At 39.5% G+C, this 24942-nt stretch overlaps 1 protein-coding gene across 1 annotated transcript in view; it reads left to right on the forward strand.

Moving 5' to 3' along the window:
- The first annotated feature begins 644 nt into the window (after positions 1 to 644).
- Positions 645 to 24942, forward strand: part of LOC131076783 (protein DCL homolog, chloroplastic) — an 89203-nt gene continuing 64905 nt past the window's right edge. Inside the window, exons 1-2 of the mRNA XM_058014101.2 lie at positions 645 to 1453; positions 5668 to 5782. Coding sequence (XP_057870084.1) covers positions 867 to 1453; positions 5668 to 5782 — 702 coding nt within the window. The 5' untranslated portion in view covers positions 645 to 866. The remainder of the gene's footprint in view (positions 1454 to 5667; positions 5783 to 24942) is intronic.

Below are 24942 nucleotides of genomic sequence, written 5' to 3' on the forward strand. Positions count from 1 at the left end.
TGTGCAATATGCTCCCAGAATGATGATGCAATTCTTGTTATTACTTGCAATCAAATTTTAGATGTGCTTAATAAATTCTTCTATCTCAATTCATTTACAATTGGAGTAAATCTTTACATAGACGGGTGACGGATAATTTAGAACAACATAACTTTACTTGACTCCTAACAACAAGTATAAAAATTACATCCTACATAAAATTTGAAATTCAAATTTAGGTTTCAATTTTTTAAATTTTTTGACACAGGTTCAAACCACGAGCATGACAACCTAGCAGGGTACAAAGCTCGCAAGCATACCAGTCCAGTTAAGGATTTCATAAAGTAGTTTTAGCTACCCGACATGGGAGCATGAGTCTATAGGTTGAAACTTCTTCGACTAAGAGTAAAGGACTGAGGTATCCATTTTGCCAAATTCATCCAGAGCACGATCCAAACCTCAACCCCATTCAACCAAATTCATCCTCAACATGATCCCAACCTAGCTCCATTTGGAATCATATCATAACCTCATCCTAATGAACTCATTTTATACCAGAATAATATGAATCAATTTTGCATCTACAATCCCGAAATGTACAAAATATACATCTTACACACTAATTAATATCAAATACAAACTACTAGTTACCATTGACCCAAAACTCACGGAAAATAGGCATGAGTGCGAATTTCACCATTGTATATTTCGTTACAGTTCTGCATAAGATATCTAGATAAAATGAACAAGATAAAAGATTGCGTTGATTAAGTGTACGTAGAACAGCCACAGCTACAACGAAGCCACAACACAGCTACGGCTCCGACGCAGCCACAACACCCTCGAGGAAAAATATGTATGTAACAATGTTAATTTGAATCAGCCGTATGTTAATTTCAATGGCAGCCAACAAACTCATAGTGGGTACTTTCTCAATCAGAGAAACACCCATGTTTGATACAATAACAGCCTCCCTCTCACCCCAACTAAAAACACATCCTAAACCGTTTGCATTGCCATCACCAAGAATTCGCACAAAAAAATTGAATACGAAGAAGCTGTGTATATCCTCAGGCAAAGTATCCACATTTAATTTCAATACAGAACAACTCTGTCTATCCTCAAGTACCCCCTTATTACTAAGTGGATCATCATGTGACCATAGGCTTTGGGCTGTAAGGACCAGCAGCAGTGGGGACGATGGGTTTATTCCTGCTTTGTTAGAGAGACCTTCTTATGTTCCTAAGCAGGAAAGTGTAGATTATAACGACTTCGAGGAGGAGGAGGAGGAGGAGGAGGAAGAGGAAGAAGAGGAGGAGAATTCGGGGAGTTTGAGTTTTTTGTTAAATTATGTGAAGGATTCTGAAAAGGAAGATGAAAATAAATTTTTTAATTGGAATGATTGGGAGCTTGAAATTCTCAGGGAGACTCAGCCTCTTATAAGATTTTCGAAGATGTTACTTCATTCTACCAGGTAAGTCCTGTTTTTATTTTCTATTCTGGTAATTTTTTTGTTTTTAAAATTCCTGTGTGGGGGGCTGTTTTTATTTTCCTTTTGTAAATCTTCGGTAGGGTTATATAACTCATTTTAAATCCCGGGTGAAGCTGTAGGCTGAATTGTAAATCGTGGTTGGGCCAATAAAGTTCAATCATAAATCTTGGGTGAGGCTGTAGGCTGTATTTTATCTTGGCTGTTGCATTCTAGCTATTAGGGTTTAATGAAAGACAATCTTACCTAGCAGCCTAAACAATTCTAAGACAATATTCTGCATTAGAAAAAAATAACAACCATGTCTCTTGTATTAATTCTGAAAATTAACCTTGCTGAGAAAGAACCTAAAACTATTAAAGAGAACAGAAAAAAACGGCACAGGACTGTTTTACACCTCGAGATGGACAATAGTCTGATTGTTTTCTTCTTCTGGTTAATATCTGGTTTTACCTGTTTTTCTCAATGTCTTTCTTACTCCACATGGCTGGTCTCTTCCTCTGTTATGCCCCTGCTCTGTATTTTGGGCTTTCTTGCCGTCGTGTTCCCTTGTGCCACAATCTAGGGCACGTTCTTCCTTCATGAATAACTTGCCTGCGTCTCTGCATTTCATTCGGTTCCTTGCAGCTGTTTTCTTCATCTTCTTGTCCCCAGACATCCTCATGGATGATTGGGTAATGATCCCTAATCGTCAAAGACTCTGTGTTCATCTTCCAGGCAGATTTATATTCATGCTAGGACCATTATTAAACAAAGTTTCTTGAGTTTGAAACTCACATTACATTTCAGACAAATCTTATCATATCATCTCAGACAAAACCCTTAAATTCCATTTGCTATATTCTGATTAAATGGCTTCAAGACTTTGCACACCAATTGTTCGACAAAAAGTCAAAAGAATAAATGCAACTAAGAACAATTGCATAGCAACTAGGAAGTATTGTGCAACCACTGTAAACCTTTATGCAGCCACTGAAAACTGTTGAAGAGCCACATGAGACTTATTTGCATGTTCTATTTATTCAGAAGATATCATGTCCTTAATCGGGATCATTTATTATTATTTGCTATATTCTGATTAAATGGCTATTATCAAACTTCTTAGCCTTGAGGATGGCTTCCTCTAAGCTTGTGGGTTCCATGGCACTTACTATGTTGCGGGTTGATTCTTTTAATCCTTCCACAAAGAGGTAAATGAGTCTTTCTTGAGAAATTTCTGGCACCATGACAGCTAATTTTTGGAAATCGGAGGCAAACTTTTCTTCTGACCCTTGTTGCCTTAGTTGAGTTAGTTCTTTGAAGTACCATTGTGGATGCTTTTGATCAAATCTCTTGATGAGTTTTTGTTTAAACTCATTGTAAGTGATTATGTGTTGATGGCCTTGGGTGATAAGACCATGGTGCCACCATTCGTGGGCTGTTCCTGTTAAGTGTAGCATTGGAAATTTGATTGCATTCTCCTCTGTCATGGGACTTAGTGATAGATAAGTATCTAACTTTTGGAACCATGAGTATGCTGTAAATTTTCCAGATCCATCAAAGCAAGGGTGGGTTATTTTACTTATTCTATCTTTAAGATCCTCGTGAGATTGTCTTTTTCTTTTCATATTAGGGATGTCCTTCATTTTGCAATCACAATAATCTCTAAAATACACATTCCCCTTTAATTCGGGGTCAAGTTTAGAATATGCTTCTAGGATTGCATCAGCATTATCCACAGGCTGGGTGTTTGCTTCTTCTCCTTTGTCCTCCTGAACTTCGTTAGGTAAGAAGGGGGGTCTAGTTGGTCTCATATTGGAAGTATTATTGTTATGATTATTCTCTGAATGGTTGGAATTGGTGTCCCTTCCATTACTCTGGTGGGGTCTAGTCTGATTGTTACTGATTGATTTTATAGCTTGAAGGAGAAGTTGATTGGTTCTCTCATTTTGTTTAATCAGTTCTTGGGTGGTTTGAGCTGTTTGCTCCATAAAGGCTCTCAAATCATTGCTAAGCTGTTCACTTATCTTGTTTCCCCTTCTCTGCATTAATTAACTCCCACAGGATGGCAGGAAAGTTGCTCTGATACCACTTGTAATGTCCCCTTATGTTAGAACTTAGGAAATAGGGACAATAACTTACAAAGATCAATTGCAATAGACTTATTTCCACAAAATCTCTAATAATAATTAAAATAATGATAAACAATGCTAATCAGTGTAAGAATGATAGATTTGACATGCTGTTGATATTACTTATAATATGATGATATAAGTACCAATATCATTGATGTCTCTGATTCAACACTTAGATGTATGCTAGAGGATCTTGTCCTATATATCTGTACTTAGTGTAATGTAATTAATGTTAAGATTGTCTCTGCTGTATCTAATATGTTCACTGATAATTGTGCAAGAATGATCTCCAACCTCTGTGTTTCCCCCTTTTACATTTCTTACTCTTCTTTTATATCTTTATGTCACTCAAGAAGGGTTGCGATTCAATGAAAGGAGGTATTCCCTCCCAATGGATATGTCTTTTATTAGTATTACACTCTATGCTTTATCGCCGTCTTTCTATAACTATGTGCTGCTTTGTTATATACTTAATTGTTGTCGCCTTGTGTGCTATTTGTTTCTTTCTAACATATATACATAAGTCTGATTGGTCAATATATTATTCCTAACGTAGCAAATAATATCTTAGCCTTCTTTAATGAGGGTCGGTATGCTAAATTGTTTGCCATATGGTCATTACGGTTTGTTAGACAAATCGTCACCTTAATCTTTATATCCATAATCGCTGCCTTTTATCTTTCATAGAAAGTTGACCTTATTACTGCCTTAATGCAAAGTCAGCCACCTTACGAAGCATTTTCTTTACTATTCTGCAGGATGTATCTTTCAAATGTTACCAATATACCCCTGACTCTTACGCACCTCTTATCAATATGTATTCTTTCACGTATTCTTCTGGATAAGCCAAACAGAATGAGTATATGATCGACTGGTTATTTACTTATGTCTGCTATGAAAGATCAGTGAGTGGATGACTGAATATTGCCTTTCTTGAGTGTCTGTATATTGTATTGCTTGTTGTAACTGATATCCATTATTAATATAGTCCCTACTCATGATTGAGTGATGCTTTTAAATGATCATCCTCATCACCGTGAAATACTTCAATATTCTTCTTTGACTGGTTCATGAGAATCCTTCTAAACGGTGTTTAAGTAGGAAGCAACTCTGTTATTCTTAGAGTGCCCGACCAATGAAATAGCACCTTACTTTTGCAAAGATTACATATAAGATCCGATATGTCCTTAATCGGGATCACTGATTATTATCGGCGGTGCTCAATATGAATATTGTAACTGTTGGTATAGGAGTAAGATTTGTGATATCTTATTCACCCCTTCAGCCAATACCATACTTGGACTGTCTATTCTTTTTCAAGTTTTGTCAGAAATTGATGGGGACATCACACTATAATTGGCTTATTATCGCCTCGTGTAAAGTTTCACTCAAGAAGGCGGCATTTATTGGCAATTTCCAGAATCTGATCAGATTTCCTGAATAAAACAAGTCAGTGCAAATTTGCACGATGAATACCAATATCTTACTGCTATTAGAATTTAGGTCGTCAGTTTAATGAACCTACTGTTTCATCAACTGGAAAATCACTCAGTATTTTTTTTTCTTTTGAAACAACTAATACTATGTTATTTGAAAACATAATATCATGAGATTGATTTCTGACTTCAAAAAGGATAGAAATAGAAATAGTAACATTTATAATATGCCAAAATTCTTTACATCAGATACTCACACTTATTTATAAGATAAGGACATTGATTCATACTGGTAACAACTAATGCAAACATGGCATTTATGCTGAAAAGTAGGGAATGGGATAGTTCATAGTATAATTCTGGTCATTGGTGGAATCTTCCTTTTACATTTCATGGTCTTTTTATCACACTCATTAATGTTTTGCCCACACAACTATGCCCAAATGCAAATGATTCTGTTGAATGATTATAAAAGAAATACTTCTCACATGAAAATACAAGCATGCTACAGCATTTATTTCAGTTTATTATATTTGCAAGATATGCTCAGAGAACTATATTTACCATATTAATTAGGTAACAGCAGTAGTTAGTCAGTTTGGTAATGCTGTGCAGTGTATTTAGGAATTTAAGGATTCTCTGCTTGCAGATACAAAAGTGGGGAGAGGCTGACAGCACTGGATGAGAAAATTATTCTTGAAAAGCTTCTTCCATATCATCCAGAGATGGAAGAAAAAGTTGGCCCCGGGGTTGATTTTATCTCGGTATGAGCAGTTTCTCTCTTACATCTAGTTTTGTAGTGGTTACTTTTGTGCAAACAGTAGTCACTCTATGTTCAACAATAACCTTTGTGCATAAAATATCATTGTGTAAGAGACAGCTTCTGGAACAAGTAGATTATTAGCAACTATAAAGAAAACTAGTACTTTCCGTTAGTTGGAGGGTCAAGCCATCAAGCAAATGAACTCATTTTTACTGTTCCAAAATTTTCTGTATGGGAAATTTTCAGCATTGATTTACCAAATAAATTTGTACATCTATGATTGCCAAATTCTTTTAAGTTTTAACAGAGTATGTAACAATCTATCAAAATGCAGAGATAACTTATTCAAATACTTTTATCATAGAGCTTGATAACTTTGATGCCATGCCAAAGTTAATTTTATGAGTTGTAACTTGTGAAAATTATGAATTATTAATAAAAAATTTTACATGCCTTTAGAGGGTTGTACCATAATCAACTTCACGTTTGTAGGAGTAAACATGAAGATGCATTGTCTATTATAAATTTGGATAATTTGGGATTCATATCCAGAACCTACTCTTAGCTGGTTAATTTCTTTATCACGAGCTACCTGCCCATCGCATGATGAAACTTCCACAATTGTTTATCAGGTATCGGCAAATCAAGCCACACATGCTTTGGCCTTCATCTGGCTGTACTAACCATTTTTTGAGCCACGTGTAGTTTGTGTCCCTATACAGCTTACCTCAGGCCATGTTTCAAAGAATCTACCTCAACCATAAGGTAGAATTTAACCATTGCTTTGATACAACATTGAAACTTTGGATGAGCTAGGATTTGAACCTAGGGGTCAGTTGCTCTACCAATGATCTACTTTCCCATCTCATGGTGGGAACTTCATTAGGGACTCTTAATTGTACATTGGCACTTCCAATGCTCACCTTGGAAGATATAGTTCAGAAATCCAATGTTTTACTTGCTGCAAATAACAATTCTAATCAAGAGTAGGTTGTGGTCTCAAGATTTTTTTATTAAGTACATGTAAGAATAGTGATTTAGGGCATGTTGGTGTCTGTTTTATCATCTACCAAACATTAGAATAAGATACCCAAGGTATCCTATCCTCTCCTAAAAAATCACTGCTGATTCCAAGGTCTATATGTGCGAACAAGCGATATTAGTGGGATAGCTACTTGGGTAGTGTATGCTGAAAATCTCAAGGGGGACTTACGTTTATGAATGTCTTTTAAGCTTTTGGACTTAGATAGATTTATCAGTTTCAGGTTCTCTCTCTTTTTTTGGATTTTCCGGGATTTAGACTTTCAAAAAGGAAAAAAGGGATAGGGTTTAAGAAAGCTGATCTAAACCTACGAATTCTAGAGACAGTATTAACTAGGTGTTCTTAGGAAACCATACTTTGCTTCGCCACACTAAGGACAACTACACAAAGCGGGTGCAATATTCAACGGGTTGTGCTTATGATCGAAATGTTGGCATACACAGGGTATAGGCTCAGACTAACTTTGCACAGTGAAATGGAAATCATCCATTCACCAAAAGTATGAGCAGAGATACACCGTTAATTAATACTTATCAAATCCTTCATTCAATTCTAGCAACATGAAAGCAAATCTAAATTAACTTTTAACTAATGTGTTGAGGAAATTGAAACCATGCTAATCACTCAAATAATAGAGATTACAAAGCCTTAAGAGAAAGCGCACATGCAATGTATTATTTGAAAAATGACCTTCACGCAACAATATATCAAAAACCTCACACTCTCCAAATGAGAGGAGGTAGCCTTATATAGTTTTTCAGAAATCAATGAACGATCGAGATCAAACAATGATCAAGGGTCCAGATTGAAAGTTATAAACCCTAATTAGGGTTTCTCAATACTCTATCAGTTTGAAGGAATGAGAACATGACAAGTGGCACAGTTGCTATTCTCACTAAAGTATGCATCTAGTTTGCTTTTTGGATAAGTCAAGTTCATTGAATCTGGGCATGTTGACTTGGAGCACTCTGATTGGTCGAAAGATGACGAGGCGCCACCACAGCGTGAGTCACTCCTAATCTTGTTGAGGCGGTGCAGGAGCAGGTACAGGTACAGGAGTTGGCTCTTGGTCTCTTCTTATCTCAGCGTTGATATGTGCGGCAATTCCTAGTTCCTCGTCAAGGATAAAACACATGCGATGCCAATCAAGAGTGTTTCTTTTCACTTCCCATGCCAAGCTGTACAATTCTGTGATAATGTGTTCTTGTTCGTCGCTGAAATCCAAGTCTGGCTGAAGTACTGGACGAGGTTCTCTGCCTAGTTCAAGAGGAATGGTTGGCAGGCCCATGAAGCTCGGAAGGAAAATTGTTGAATTTCTTAGAATAATTTCTTGTTGACGACTCTATGCCTGCATCTTCGTGGCCCCAATTTATGTTACGCGAGAGGAGGGTGAAAGCTCTAAATAACCCCTTGCAAATATGAAATGATAGAATCAAGCTGTTTTGACATTAGCTATGATCATGCCCTCCTTCTTGATACCCTGAAATTTGGAGAAGAATTTCTCCATGCCTTCATCATAATTGAGGAAATTGGAATTTTTTTTGTGAAACATTTCCCATACTTAGCCAAATTTTGGCTATCTTCACGCTCGGATGAACCTTGCCCGTGAACTTGTCCTCAATCCTCCGTTTGGCTTGAAACTCTAGGTGCGATCTCTATGATGATCCTGCTTCTACGACCATCTGCGACCTGCAAAACCAAAGGAAATTAAGTTAGAAATCTATCTTTTAGTGCAAAGTTTCGAAGGTTAGATGGCAGAATGCTTTGATCTTCCGATTTCTCAACACTTTTAGCTTTGAAACAAGCTGCAAACACTTAGAAGGTCAGGCTTGAAAGAAAGAACGTTCAATCCAAAATGATCCTCTTATCAAAATTTTGGATAAACCCAATAAAGACACCTCCAATACACTCAGCAAAAAATGAGAAAATTGATAAGTCTGCCCACCAATCAACTTCACCTTAGACAGAAATGAGAATATAGAAGGAACAAAACTCAGAAAACTTGAAAGTTTTGGACTTGATAAGAAAAATTTAAATTCCCTCAAAAGTTCGCTCAATCTGCAAGAGATCATCCTGCAATACCTCCAATCTGCAATAAAACTTCTTAAAAAACCCTCAAACATGCAAGAAGCTTGCTTGAAAATGCTCTCACTCTTTATAAAATTCGAACTCTTATTGTGCAATAATGAGAGGAGAGATTGTTTATTAGTATTCAAACTTAAATTCAAAGTTAGAAACATGCAAATGCACTTCCATTCTTGACTTCAATTCGATCTTGTTTATGGAGGAAGTTTCTAATTTTAAATGGATTTGTACAATCATCTCCTTCAGTTCGAACCTCTTTACTCTTGCAAGTTCCTAAATTAATTTTTAGTTAAAATTCAATCCAGATCTGCAGACCTTAACCTTGACAAACTTTCTAATTAAGGTTCAAGTTCGAACTCCTCTCGAAATCCAAGTTTCCAATTTAATTTCTAGTTCTGATTCGAACTGAATCCTCAAGATTACATCCTTAAAAACTTTCTATATTGGCTACAAGTTCGAGTTCTTTGTCAATCTTCCAATATTTCCTCTTTGAAAACTTTCTATTTTGGATTTTAAGTTCGAATTGCTTCTCAAGTCTGCAAGATTCCTTATGATTTCCATTCCAATAAATTTCTAATTCAGTTAGCAATTCGAATTCTTTCATGGATTTGATGACATCACTTGCATTTTAAACTTATTTTTGAACTTGCTGTTGACTTTGCTTGACCTCCAAGTGTAGGGCAGACTTTTTGGAACTTCTACTTTATGTAGGGCGGAGTTTTGAGACTACCAAGTGTTGACACCTAAATATAACATTGGGCGGGCTTTTTGGAACTTCTATTTGGCACCAAGTATCACTTCATATTTAGCTAAATTTCTGTCATCAATTCTCCTTCAGATTGCATCATGTTAACCTCTGACTTGGTCTCGCTTGATCCATTTACTGACTTCCAATCTTCATGTTGCCATCATTGATGTCTCTTACATAGGGTGGAGGTTTTAGGTTCTTTGACACCACACTTGGAAGTGTTTACTAGGTAGGGCGGACTTTCTAGCTCATGGATGGCGGACTTTCTTGCTTCTTCACACTTTAACTCTCCCTTCATGGCGGACTTTGAATGGCTTGTTCTCTTCTCAAGTGGGAGGGCGGACTTTCTAATGATCACTCACCATCTCCTTAGGAAGACTTTACCGGGTGGTCTTTTAGCTCATGCTCCAATGCAGTCAATTATAGGGCAGGGTTTTGCAGCTGTGCACCTTTCACTTCACCCTAGGCAGACTTTGAATGACTTGGGAACTTTGAAGGGCAGGCTTTCCGTGCCTCATGCTCCAATGCTTGGGCGGACTTTGTGAAGTTGGGCATCTCCACTCATCATCTTGGGTGGACTTTTAGAGAGATCACCAAGGGCGAAGTTCATTCATTTTGTTCAAGGCAAGGGAAGGGTGTAGTTTTGAAGCTATTTCACTTGCTATCATCCCACAAGGCGGACTTTGATAGATATGCTTTGATGTCATCATGGATAGGGCGGAGTTCGGACAGGCCATAACTATTCACCATCATCCCATAGGGCGGACTTTTGAACTTCCTGCCATAACACTCACCATCAATCATTGATTAGCCAGACTTAGAAAATATTTGGAAAACTTCAAATATTTCACAATTTCTTCAATTTTAACTAGATTAACTTGAAATTTGAAATCCATACTCAAGCAAACCATCTGAAGCATCATGACCCCTAAAATGTAGGAACTTAGCTATTTAGGTCAAAACTTAAAAGTTTTCGATCACAATTGAAGCAGGTCAGTGGTACCAGTGCAAACCCTAGCTAGGTCCCCACTCCGAAAAAGCAAAAAGCAGACATCCCTAAAAAATAGGGAAAACTTTCTAAAAATAGCCATACTGAGGATCGGGCTAAAAATGCCAAAAACGAAACTTCCTAAAAAATAGGAAAAAGCAAAAAAGCAAACTTTCTAAAAATAGAGAGTTGTTCAAATTTGTTCAAATCAATTGTGTTCTTCATCCTTTGGCCTTTCTAGGCACTTTGACCGTATCCGGACTCTAATATCACTTGGCTTTGCACAAACTGACTTTCAATCTCTAAGACTTAAACCGTTCAAAACTTGACAAAACCGAGCAGAACTGAAGCAGAAGGCCACGAGCACTAACGAAAACCCTAGAAAGCAGGAAAAAAGGGAGGGTCCCCATTTGCAATGGGGCGATGTGTGAAAAAGGTCACAACAGGGCATAGGGTTAGAATCTTGGTGGACAACTCTCTAGATGAGAATCCAGACAAGTGATAGCATTTAACAAAATAAATAAGAATGCAAAAAGAGAGATATAACACTAAACATTGAATCTACTTTGTTCATCTATCTATTCCATGCATACTTTCGAGAAAGGTGTATGGATGTTTATCTTCTGTGTCATTACAGTTATCTATCTGCTATATTACAGATGTATAATAGTAGGAAGTTGAGCCATCTCCACAAGAAATGTAGTTGTTTTCTATGTTAGATTCCTATCTCTTGATGGTTTTGGATCTAAAGTGATTGTTGATGTGTACCAACCGAATGAGTTGGCATGTGACTTGACATACCGCATGTGTAGTGGGTGCCACCTTGGTTGCTATCTCGATTGTTGTCTGCTGACTGAAAAGTGATAGTTTGGATGCTGCTGTCAGAAGCTTTGTGAATTGGCCTTTGCGGTTCTGCTAGAAGGTTTATTGGATCCTACTAGAGCTGTGGTAGAAAGTGTATAATGTTTGATGGAGGTATCTTTATTGCAGAAGTATTTGTCTCTCTGTAGAGTGTGCTATGCTGCTGCTAGAGCATGTGTGGTGTTTGCGGGAAGGTGGACATGGGTCTTTGTGTTCTCTTGAGCATTTGGAGGTTCATTGGTGTATTGCAGACCTGGTAAGTAGTCCCACAGATGTTGCAAGCCATAAGAATGGCCTGGATGTTACCATAGGTACCTGGTTTGGTGAATCGTCTTGGATTAGTCACCTCTCCATGTGAAGCAATAGTCTCAATTGTGTCGAGTCTAGGAAGCAGTTGTGGAGCCTTGACTTCTAGCTGCTGCTTCACGAACCACTTGGCTTGCTGTAGTAGCTGACTCTTTCTAATGACTCTGCATACAGGAATAGCTGAGTTCTGTTAAAACATGGTTTCCATAATTTGATCTATCTTTGCTACAGAAGACCATTCTTTAGATAGTGATGAGGTGGAAAATGCTCAATACACATAGCTGCACAACACAATCTTCTTTTGAGTCAGTGCATTAGGTATTGAGCATGAGTTCACCTATATAATCTTGTATCACTTGTCCACTATCACAACAAGGCTGTGAGAATTTGCACTGCATGTACACATTTGACTCTGCATGTATGGATGCACGAATAGTAGTTTGCGTATCTCTATTGGCACTACATCATAGACTATTTCTTCTTAAAAAGGATGAATAGAATATGTGAAGTGATATTGGTGACTGGATTTTATACCTTGGGTGTTGCAAGAGTTGAAGCCATCTGTATTTGTAGGGTTTTAGATGAGGTGTGGTTGGTAGCCTCAATCTCTCAACAGTTTTCTAAGAATTGGATTCTTCACATTGTTGCTATCTATCATGAAGTCTTGTAGTTATCCTTTCATCTACATCTGTGACTAGAATAGCTCCTCTACGTCATCTTTCTTAGGAAGAAGGGTTGTTGCTTATGCGATGTTTACTTGGATGTTGGTTTTGCATAAATAATTTCATTTGTCTTGACATTAGTATCTCCAACTTCTACCTTTGTGAGCAGGTTCCTCTAAGCATGGCTCTCAGAGTTGGAAATTTGGAATAACTTCTTGTGCTTGCCACACTGCTTATCAATCTTGGATGTTTTGTTCTTGTCTGAAGGTAGTGTGTTCTTTGGTTTGTTGGTTGCCTCCTGCTTGACACATCCTCCGTTGTTTTGATCTTGATTGACTTTAGTTGGATTGTATTGCTAGATGAAGGCTACTGTAGTATTTGAGGATTCAATTGCTTTAACTTCATAGTAGGGAATGTATAAATTTCCACAATAGAACTCATCCTTGAAGGCTTCTAGGAATTGCTCCCAAGTTGGTCTATATTTTGCTTTTGATTGCTCCTATTCCTAGAGTGCATGGGCTTGCCACCATTTCTTGGTAGGCTAGGAAACCTTTAGGCAGACAATCTTAATCTTATCTTTGTTGGTAAAATCATTCATGGAAAAGTAAGATTCCATCTAATCTACCTAGTTATCTACAATCTTTTCATTAGTCTTACCCTCAGGCATTGGAATATCTAGGTTTACCTAATAACCTAGTTGAGACTCAACTACCAAAAAGTTTTTCTTGATGATGAGGTCAATGGGATGAACTATTCAAGGACCTCTTCGAATTGGTTGAATAGGAATTTTTGTTGATCCATGATTGCTTTTTTCATTTCTCTCTTGATCATCATGTGTATCTCCTCTTGCATTGGTTCGACCATTTTAAAATGGATTGGCAAGTCGTTTGATGGATCTTTTAGTTTGGTGCCAAGGCTCAAGAACTCTTACCATGTTCGAAAGGACATGTAAGATGCAAAGGAAACAACATTGATACCATTGATCTAGGGCCCTGTAATGTCCCCTCTCATTTGTCAGGCCACAGTTTGTCAAATTCTGGGCTGCAGCATTCCCAAGGCTAGAATTAAATAAGAAATTAAGGGAATAAGAGATTAAATAATTTGGAACTCCAAAAAGCTATAGTTATGAAAATAATTATTATAATTTTTCATTGAGTCTTAAGGAGGGGGCCACTTTAAGTTATAACATTATTTTCCTCTAGGCGATGGTACTTGGGGGTCATAAAATAATTAATATACTTGTATTCATTGCCTAAGTCATTTAAAGAAGAAGTCTCTAGAAGCATCGATGACTTTTTGTATTGGCTGGAGTTATTTTATTAAGGGGTGGAGGTAGCATTTCATTCATTTATTCAGCCAAAGTTTTTATCATTTTCTCTGCAATCGGCAATCTGTGTGCAACTTCTCAGGACGAAACCCCTGGAAGGAAAAATCTTTTGGACGAAACCCCAGGAGACTTAGCAGACTCATTACAGCGATCGAGTGCCTTGAATCACATCCAGAGCAGACTGCTGGTAATGAATTTCAGACGGTTAAAGACAAAGGAATTATTCTGAAACAATTTGAAGGGTTTTAGAAGTAATCTGAAAATAAAATCGCAGCACTTGGTATGAAGCATCTTAGCTATTCACAGAACACCCAATTGCCACGATCATTAATAAATTGCTAATTCCATCAGATCATTTCCAGCTATGTAATGAAATTTAGTTTATTACAAATATGGAAATCCAATGATGATTGCATGAAGCTCAAATTTTTCCTATAACTGTTGTGTATTGGTTTAATTTGTGATAAATCTATGAAATTTTTTATTCTCATAAGAATTGCCAGTTAGAATATTTCAGTGGTATCAAAGCTAGTGATCTTGCTAGCTTGTTAGGATTTTAGCGTTGCATGTCAATTTGGTAAATACCCAGATCTTGCATATCAGTTTTGGCGACTACCCAGATCTTGCATGTCAGTTTGGCGACTACCTAGATGGTTGCCTGTTGTTTTTGAGTGTTGCATGTTGCTTCTAATCAGTTGCATGTCAGAATCGTTGGTTGCATGTTATTTCTAACCAATTGTATGCGAGTTTGAATTGGTTCTATGCACTCTAGGGAGTCAGGATCGCACAAATTTAACACAAGGAGTAGGTCAGGGCAACGACAAGAGGCTGAAATTAACCCAGCTGAAGCAGAGATGGGTGAAAGAAGAAATGAAAGCCCACCAAGGGACTTGAATAATCAATTGAATAACTTTTTAACAGCTCTTGCACAATAGCAGCAACAAATGATGCAACAGTTTCAGGATCGTATGATCACAGCTATGGGACAAATGAGATAGTAGTGTACCTAGTAGAGGCAATGTTGGACATGAAAATCAAGATAGGCAGATTCTAATGCTACAAGGACAACAATCATATGGTCTGACAAACCTCTTTGCCCTACTTTTCTACCTAGACAAACTGAAGAAGAGGTGATTCTTGAGGAAGTAGCTGAGGAAACTCATATCACAAATGACGTGATGGCTACATATGATGACTACATGGCACCTCTGGAGCAGGTCAGGGGATTAATGAACTTGAATCAGTTCATGGGCTAGCGGAAAGATAAGGCTAGGTACCACCTAAACAGGCAAGATAGGAGGCCTAGAGGACAGACTACACAGGGTGCTCAGCCGGTGGAAATAAAGATGCACTGAATAAAACTCCCTTACCAACTTTTGATGGCAGCGGACAGTTGAGTGCCAGATCTTGGGTCCACAAGCTTGACACATTCCTATTATTCAAACCGATGGAAGAAGACAAGGCCATACAATTTGCCACGATGCATTTGGAGGGTGTGGCGTACGACTAGTGGTACCATGGACTAGTTATGTAGGATCATGCATTAATTCATTCATATGAGGAATTTGTTAATAAATTGATTGCATAGTTTGACAAGAAGGATGTTGAGGTTTATTATAGGGAGTTGGCACAACTGAAGCAGATTGGTCATGTTGAATCGTATATCAACGAATTTCAAAAAATAGTAGTTATGGTTCCTAACATGTCTGAGAAGCGTGTTACCATGCTATTTGTTGAGGTTCTAAGTGATAGATTGCGGGGTTTGGTGTGAAGGAATCACCGCTGCCGTTACGCCAAAAGCTTGAGCTATCAATGAATGCCACAATGGCTAGAGACAAGGATCCACAGGAGGTGGTTAAGCACATGTCACAAATCCTGAAGGAGTAGCTGACCACCAAGTCAACGATCTCCCCCTTAGCATTGATTGAGGGTTCCGCACCGATGGAATGAAGACCTCCCAAGATTCTAAGTGATAGATTGCGGGGTTTGGTGTGAAGGAATCATCGTTGCCGTTATGCCAAAAGCTTGAGCTATCAATGAATGCCACAACGGCTAGAGACAAGGATCCACAGGAGGTGGTTAAGCACATGTCACAAATCTCGAAGGAGAAGCTGACCACCAAGTCAACAATCTCCCCCTTAGCATTGACTGAGGGTTCCGCACCAATGGAATGAAGACCTCCCAAGATTCGAACCTGTAACCCAACGCTCTGATACCACTTGAAGGAATCACCGTTGCCATTACGCCAAAAGCTCGAGCTGTCAACGAATGCCACAACGACCAAAGACAAGGATCCACAAGAGGCGGTTAAGCACATGTCACTAATCCCGAAGGAGGTGCTGACCACCAAGTCAACTTGGTGAAGACTCATAAGCCTAGCACACTTCATGATGCCATTGACCTAGCACTTGATTTGGAGACCACACCTCCCTTCCAACCGTAGAAGACCTTCGGTGAATTTCAGTCAAAACAAAAAGGTTTCAAACAGACACTCCACCAAAATCAGAACAGGAATCTAGAAATAAATTGCATAGGAAAAAGTTATGTTTCAATTGTAAGGAACCATGGGAGCTCGACCATCGTTGCCTTGGTAAAGGCAAAGTGCACCTGATTGAGGCAATATTTGAAGATGAAGAACAAGATGAGCAGGAGATTAGTACTGATGAGGATAGTGCACAGGAGGATCAGCCATAGATAGAACTGGAATACACTCCAACAAAAGAAACTCCACGCATTGCAGCTCTTTCAGGAGTTCCTCGCAGTCGGCCTTTCTGGTTGAAAGGTGCTCTTAAAGGACAACGAATGGTGTGTTTAGTGGATAGCAGAGCCACACACAACTTCATAGATAGGCACTAGTGCTGAAACATGGACTTCAAGCCAAGGAGTTTCCTGGATTTAGTGTTATAGTTGCAGATGGCTTCCCATTGACTTGCACTAGGGTAGTACCTCAATTGAGTATTAAGATTGGCGACTACACATTAATAAGTGATTTTTATGTACTTGGGCTTAGTAACATAGATTCTGTTTTGGGATTAGAGTGGCTAGACTCACTTGAACGTTATGTTCAGGACTTCAAACAGATGCTGTTGGAATTTATGGTGGATGGTAAGAAGATGGTGCTTAAGGCAATGTCTGATTGTGGTCCACGAGTTGTGTCAGCTAGAAGGATTGAGGCTTTATTTCGACATGGTGATGTGGACTGGGTAGCCCAGTGTTTTGTATCCACTAAGCCTACTTCTAGCAATAAACCAAAATATCACGTGGATGTACAAATAGTGCTATATAAGAACAACATAGGCTCTGGTGATATACCTCCTGGACGTCCACCTGATCGGGGGTTCGAGCATGTGATAGAATTGGAGGAGGGCGCAAAGCCGGTAATTGCCATGCCCTATCGTCATCCGCGTCACTTCAAGGAGGAGATTGAGAAGACAATTAAGGAGCTTCTTAGCATGGGACACATACGGCCTAGCTCAAGCCCATTTGCCTCGTCGGTAGTTTTGGTGAAGAAGGATGGGACTATGCGCATGTGCATAGATTACAGTGCGTTGAATAAGAGGACTATAAAAAACAGGTATCCTATACCCAGGATTGATGAGTTGATCGATGAGTTACATGGGGCCGTGTACTTTTCCAAAATTGATCTACGCTTTAGATACCATTAGATACGGGTATGAGAGGACATTCATAAGACAACTTTCCGTTGCCATTATGGGCATTTTGAGCTCTTGGTTATGTCATTTGGACTCACAAATGCACCGACAACATTTTGGTCCTGCATGAATCATGTGTTTCGTGATTAGCTGAGAAAATATGTGTTGGTTTTCTTCGATGATATCTTGATTTACAACAAGACTTGGGGTGATCATGTATATCATCTGGATGTGGTCTTGGGCATCATGGAGACATAGTCATTATATGCAAAGGCTTCCAAATGCGAATTTGGAATGACAAAAATCTTGTATTTGGGACATGTCATCAGTGTTGAAGGAGTCAAAGTGCATTGAGAGAAAATTCAGGAGATCTTGGACTGGCCACCACCAACAAACATAATGGAGTTGTGTGGTTTTCTTGGCTTATGTTCATTTTTTAAGTGATTTGTTAGAGGATTTTCACAATTAGCATCTCCTTTGATGGATTTGACCAAGAAGGGTGCTTTCCTATGGTCAGAAGAAGCGCAAAAATCTTTTGATAAGCTTAAGGATGCTATGACCACATGTCCAGTACTTGCACTACCATACTTTGCATAGCCATTTGTCCTGGATTGTGATACTTCAGGACAGGGTATAGGAGCTGTACTTATGTAGAACAAGCACACGATTGCCTATGAGAGTAGGAAGCTTAAAGATGCTGAGAGGCTGTATTCAACTTATGATAAGGAAGTGCTAGCCATCATGCACATGCTAGCAAAATTTAGACAGTACCTAGAGGGGGCGAAATTTGTGGTCCACACTGATCATAACAACCTCAAGTATTTCCTGGAGGAGAAATACTTGAATGAACGGAAGAAAAATGGGTGAGTAAAGTACAAGCTTATGGTTTTGATGTTGAATATGTTAACGGAAAAAATAATATAGCTGCTGATGCATTATCCAAGAAACCGATGTTGTTGTGACCTAATCACACATCACCCCATCCCAGATAGGGACCCCCTAGCTTTTAGGCCCTTTCGGTCATTTGGTCTTGGTTTTTTGTGTGTTTTGGCGGCAGTCTCGTCAATCTCTCTGCTTTGTGGATGTTCAGGGGTCAGTTAGAGTTGATATGCTTCTCTGTCGAGCGAGTTCTAGGAAATCTAAGGCCTGTTTTGTTCCTTTTTATGGTTTTTGCCATTTGTCCTAGATTTTAGGGGTTTCTGTTAGGGTTTTCGGAAAATTGAACATACAATCGGAATCGGGATCCTTCAAGGAACCTCCCAGTAAAATTAGAACCCAAACGGTGCAACTTTCTATTTTTAGAAAGTTCTTATTTTTTAGGGATTTTTTTGAGTCCCAGAATGTCATCATTTTGCCAAAAATCAAACTTACTATTTTAATAATTTCTATTTTTAGTAAGTTGCTATTTATAGTAAGTCATTTCTGCACCCTGTCTAGGGGTCTAACGTTGACACTTTGAAGGTTTCTATTTTTGGAAAGTCAGTACTGGCAGGGTCAGTCAGACAAGGCGACAAAGATCAGACGTTTGCAGACATTTCTAATTCCGGAAAGTCAGATAGCAGACAGAGAAGGCCAAAATTGGTTAAGTGTTGGAAGCCCATGCCTAAAATGGAAAGCTCGGAAATTCACCAAGCTTCAAGAAAACACTTCAAAATCACAAGGAGGTCAAAATAGTCTAAGTCTGGGAGATTGAATGATAAAAAAATCCATGCTAGAATGAGAATTCCGCCTGAGGAAATAATTGGGCGCTAGATGAGGCAGGTCAGGAAATGTTTAAAAAATCCATGAATCCTCCACATAGTCAAAATTCCGCTGAACTGTGGACTTGGGCGCTAAAAAGAGGGTCTCAAGGATTCACAAAAATTTGTGAATTCCTTCACATAGTCAAAATTGCACCCTAGCTTGATGGAAGGTGCCAAAGTGGGGGGTGCATAGATAACATGAAAATGTTGAAATTCCTTGCCTTGTTGGAAATTGCGCCCTAGCAAGGAAGAAGGCTCCAAACCAGGATTTCGATGGACAATTCACAAATCAATGAATTCCATCACCTATGTAGAATTCCGCCCCAGCCTTGTGGAGGGCGCCAAAATGGAGAAGGCAAGGAGAAATGGATAAATTGTGAGAATCCACTACCTATGCAGAATTCCGCCCTAACACTTGGGAGGGCGCCAAATGGCAAGAGCCATGGAGAAAATGAAAACATGAAAATTCCACACCTCATGAAAAATAACGCCCAAAGGAAGAGAAGGGCGCCAAAGCTAGGTTACCAAGGACAACAAGAAAAGACATGAATTCCTTGCCTTGTTGGAAATAGCGCCCAGGTATGCAGTTGGGCGCCAAATTGAGGAGATTAAGGAAGGAAGGACAAAAATGGGAATTCCTTCCATTGAGGGAAATGGCGCTTGGATATGAGCAAGGGCGCTGAAATGCAAGGTGCATGGATAATGGACAAAATGCAGAATTCCTTGCCTTAGCCAAAATTCCGCCCAAGGGAGTGATTGGGCGCCAAAATGGACATTCCATGGAAGGCGTGGAAAATGAAAAATTCCAAGGTACAATGAATTCAATGCCCAAGGTTTAAAAAATTGAAATTTTGCCTAAGGCGTGGAATCCAAGAGGTCAAGGAGGAATAAAAAGTAAAATTCCCCTTGAGTGAATTTTTGAATTTGCTATTTTTAGACACTGAATCTCGACGAAGTGTGGAAAATTTAATAGATTCGGAATTAGGGTGAAATTCTCCATCCAATGAACCTGACTCCTAAAATTTAGGAGGATCCCTAAAAAGTAGGGATGTTGAAAAGAGACATGGAAATTCCTTCAAAGGCAGGAGACGACAAGTTAGAATGAAATCAAGCAAATCCTGAGAGAATCCTTCGAATTCCCTCCAAAATTGGAAAGAATGAAAATCAACAAGTTGGCGAAGAGAATCTTCCTAGTATGACCCATGACTTGGAGCATTTAAGGAAATTTCTAAATTCAAACTCACTCGCATGGGAAGTTTCCTTTGCATGGCGCAGTAATTGGGGAAAGTATGACACGTCATGAATGCAATTACTAATTTAATGCCTCCTAACTTAGCAAGACGTTTTGAAGAATTCTATATAAGTTTGGAAAGGCATTTCATTTCTCACGCGCAAGATTTAGGAAAGAAGAGGTGGAGAAGCGAAGAGTGGTCATACTTAGTCTCTGTTTTCATCATTTTCAAGGTGCTTCTAGGATGGTGGAATCAAACAAGGCAGGTACTCTCTCCAGGCAGGCGTTGATCAAGGCAGAAATGAAAGGTTTCCTTCCCCATTCCCGGTTGAATTCAAGATGGGAAGAAATCAGCGATACTAATTTAGGCACATTCAATTTGGCTGCCTTCAAGATCAGAATGTTCGGGACAGCAAGGCACAATCCATCACCAACAGCTGTCAAAATTGTCAAAATTGGAATTGTTGTGGTAGCTGGCTTTCCTCCTGCTATTCAGTGCCCGGACTTGGTCCAGGAATGTGCAGCAAATTATAATTTGGAGTGAAAGACAATCTCAACACCTGATGGCAAGCTGCTGGCAACATTGACTTTGGAGTCAATTGGTGAGGCTTTCGGAATTCCTTTGCACTATTCCATGACATACAGTACCAACAGTGGAGCTCAGGCAATATATGAAGCAGGTCCTGCTAGGTGTGAAGATTTGATTAATAACAGTGGTTGCTGAAGCCCAGAGTGCACGTTTCCAAGATGCTAAAAACTCTCACCATCTTCGAGTTCAAGCAGGAGTATGTGGACCTGATAAAAATGTTAAGCAAAGTAATGGGGTGTTCATATTCTGTGAACTTTGAGACCTGGATGTTCTTCTATATAGGCAAGATCATGAATTCAAATGGGCTAATCGACTGGGCCAGATTGATCAATCACTACTTGCACGAGCAGTTGAAGAACTTAAAAGAAAAAAGGTCCCAATCCTTTTTCATGAGCTCCTACCTGTTCTATATGCTTGCGCGAAGAGGAGGATTCGATGGGCTGCCAGCAAGAGGAATCATGGGTTGCGGACCAGCTCAGTTAAAAGTACATGAATGTTATCTCCAACTACAGCTTCACAATGTCAATTCTTACAGGTTGGCAAATGACACCTTCATCATGTACTTGACACGGCTTATGCAAAAGAAGTTGCACGTGAGGGTGTCATCGCAAGCAAATGCCTTGGTCCAGAAATATGGAGCTGCATTCTTACAATTTCCTAAATTCACCTACATCAGGAAGCAAGGATTCTCATTCCAGTCATTCAAGTTGTCCAAATATCCATCATACAAGCTTGTATTGCTGGAGCTTATGAGACAGTTAACTGCCTATGATCAGCTGCAAAAGAAGAAGAAGAAGCAATCAATTGAATTTCCAATTGTCTTGGGTGACTTCATGGAAATATGCCCAGGCTTGGAAGCCGCTGAAAGTGCAACAGGGGAATTAGCATTCTATCGCCTACCATTTTATTCATCCAGGGCCCAATACGATCTTTACAGCCAAATCGAAAAGGTTGTTGGTGTCAAATTCATTCACAAGTTTCACTTAGAGGATTAATGGGCAAGTGCCGAGGATGACCTTGAAGTCCGGAAGAGAATGCATTCCAGATTGCCCCTCGACACCATCAGGGTAAGTGAAATTTATCAAATGCCAGATCAGGTGAAGGAAGATGTAGATTTGACATAGCCTGAATTCGAGAAAGTAAAGGATCAGCCTGTTCAGTTGCCAGATTGGTCAGAGTCTGAGATGGATGATTTGAGTATCTTAGCTAGACCAGTGCTGAAATTCACTAAGCATTGGATTAACAGGCAGATAAGGAGGATGGCGGAAGGGAATGTTTATCTAACATATCAGCTAATGGGAAGTTTAGATTCCCACGGCGAGGTAACCAAAGGCTCTTCGCAGGTTCAGGCAAAAAAGGAAGTTCGGATGGATAGAGGAAAAAATGCCCAAAAGAGACCAAGGACAGCAAAGAATAAGGATATCCAGCAGGAAATCCCATAGGAGGTTCAACAAGAAATCCAACAGGAAGAGCCTCTACAAAAGAAAGCAAGGACGGAAAGGGATCACTCATCGACAAGTTTCTCAAGTGTGCAGGAGGTAGAGATGTTTCCACATCCCACAGGTCCACTTTCAGAGAGCATTCCGGCACCGGATATACTCAACATCAACGCTTCACAAGAACACCTTCGGCCAAGAAGTCAAAGGCAAGAAAGTCCCCCACATCAAAGGCAAGAAAGTCCCCCACATCAGAAAGAGGCTCGCCACGATAGCTTCGTGAAGCTATCCTTGGTGAAATGGAGGAAGAGTCGCAGGAACAGGAACACGTAGAGGATCATAGTCACTCCATCCCTACTCCAGATTTGCTGGTGGGAAGGCTAACAAGGGAATTAGAAAGGGAAATTGATCCTGCTCGGGAGTTAGAAGAATTATTGAAAAGGATGGATCAGCCAGCAGAAGAGAAGGCTCCACGAAAATTTTCCAAGGTTGTTAGGGGAGAATCTGGATCTCGAACCTTGCACATTGTTGAGCCTGCAGTGGATAAAGACAGAAATGAGATCAGGCAGGAGGATTACATCATCAGACAAATTGATCTTGGCCATGCTTCCACAGGTCAAGTGATGGGAGACTTTGAAGAATCTTCCTTGGCCATGAAGGAGAAACTGCTGAAATCAAAGGCGAAATGTAAGCGACTGAGGGAAGAAAATAGAGTCCTATGCGAGTACGTTAGGAGTTTCAAAAGACCCCTCAGGGAAGCAGGTCCTTCATTCACTCCTCCTTCCTCTCTTCCTAAGGAAGTGGCTGATGATGCAGAGGTTATTAGAGCGATGGCGCAAAATTCCAGGGAATGGATAGAGGATGTTTATACCGAAGTAGGAAAATTCATTGAAGACCTAGCTCTGCTTCACTCAAAATTCGTGACCCTCCTGAATAGACTAGAGACAACAAAAGGATTATGGGAGGATGTGCACATTTACCAGGACTTAACCATTCTGCGACTCAGGGCTTTGACGAAGACTCCAAGGCAAATTCTGGTGGACAGGAAAGTGATTCAAGAAAATGAAGCTTATGACTTTCCTCGATGGTTCTACGCCATTTGCTCAAGAAAGAACACCTTTGACAAATTCAGCGTTGAATCTTTTACCTTGAAGGAGTCCATCAGAGGGGTACAGGAGGAAATCATTAGTGCAATAGAAGCATTGTTTGTGAAGAAACTCAATGATGGAGGAATAATGGTGAACTCCCTGAAATATCAGTTGCACGATTTCTTCTTCGTAGGTTCATTCCCCAAGGAGCATTTTGCAAATTTTTCTTCATTCTCCGATATAATGAAGAAGACATAGGAAGTCATGACGGAGTGGGAGAGCTTCCTTTCCAAGAGCGAGGAAGAAATTGCTGTAATGGAATTTGACATTGAAAATGTGCCAAGTGTCTCCATCGGAGAGCTGGAAGCAGTCGTCGGCAGATTCATTGCATACGCCATAAATGAATGGGATAATGGTCGTCCATTTTTGGACGAGAATCTTTTGGTTGAATAATGGTGGCGTATTTACTATTGGAGGTATTTTGACTAGGTGTGGGTCCGGTCAATGCATGTTGCCATCGGATGAGGAATCTTCTTGCATGCAACCTCCTCATTTATTGTTTTATTCTCCGTGCATGTCGCCGTCATTTGGAGAATGATGGGTATTTGTTCCTTGCATGGTGTTTGCTATATTCTAGGCATAATCAACATCATGGGGCACATTTAATGTGCTAGTGGGTGCTATTTTAGGCTCTTTGAATTAATTGTACATGGGCATAATGGGTTATTTATTACCAATTCCCACCTTGTTGCACCTTGAGTGGGGAATCTTCTAGGGTGAAACCCTAATTAGGGTTTGCATGGCCTGAGGCCTATATAAAGGGGTGACCCCCCTCATTTGTACAGGAGGAGAGATTATTGTTTGAGATTGTTGCATCAGGATTGTGAAGTAGCCAACTTAATGCATTGTTCAATTTGATGGTGTATTCTTGTTCTACTTTGGCAATCTGCATGGTCTTGCTCTCTTCAATTAGATTAGATTTGCTTATATGTTGTTAGAAGAATTGGACCTGATAGGAGTGCTTGTTGCAGAATCCGAGCTCATACTTTTGGTGTGCAGCTGATTGCTGTACACCGTGCAAAGTTAGCCTGAGCCCTTTTGATGTGTATATGCTTAACTTCGATCATCAGTAGAGATTGTTCGATCCAATGGTCCATATTGATGATCTGAAAAACCTTTATGCACCCTTTGAAGATTGCACCGCCTTCGTGTATTTGTGCTCTGCTGGCGAAACAAAGTGTGGTTTGATTTTGCATAAGTGATCTTGTCTCCTGTTCTTAGGATTAATTTAGTTTTAGCATAATCTTCTCTACACTACTCCTATTTTACTTTCCGCATATTTTGAAAAGTCCAAAAGATCTAAAACTAGAGGTTTCACTGCAAATCATTCGTGTAGGAATCCA

This window comes from Cryptomeria japonica, chromosome 11, assembly GCF_030272615.1.
Source record: "Cryptomeria japonica chromosome 11, Sugi_1.0, whole genome shotgun sequence".
Taxonomy (NCBI): domain Eukaryota; kingdom Viridiplantae; phylum Streptophyta; class Pinopsida; order Cupressales; family Cupressaceae; genus Cryptomeria; species Cryptomeria japonica.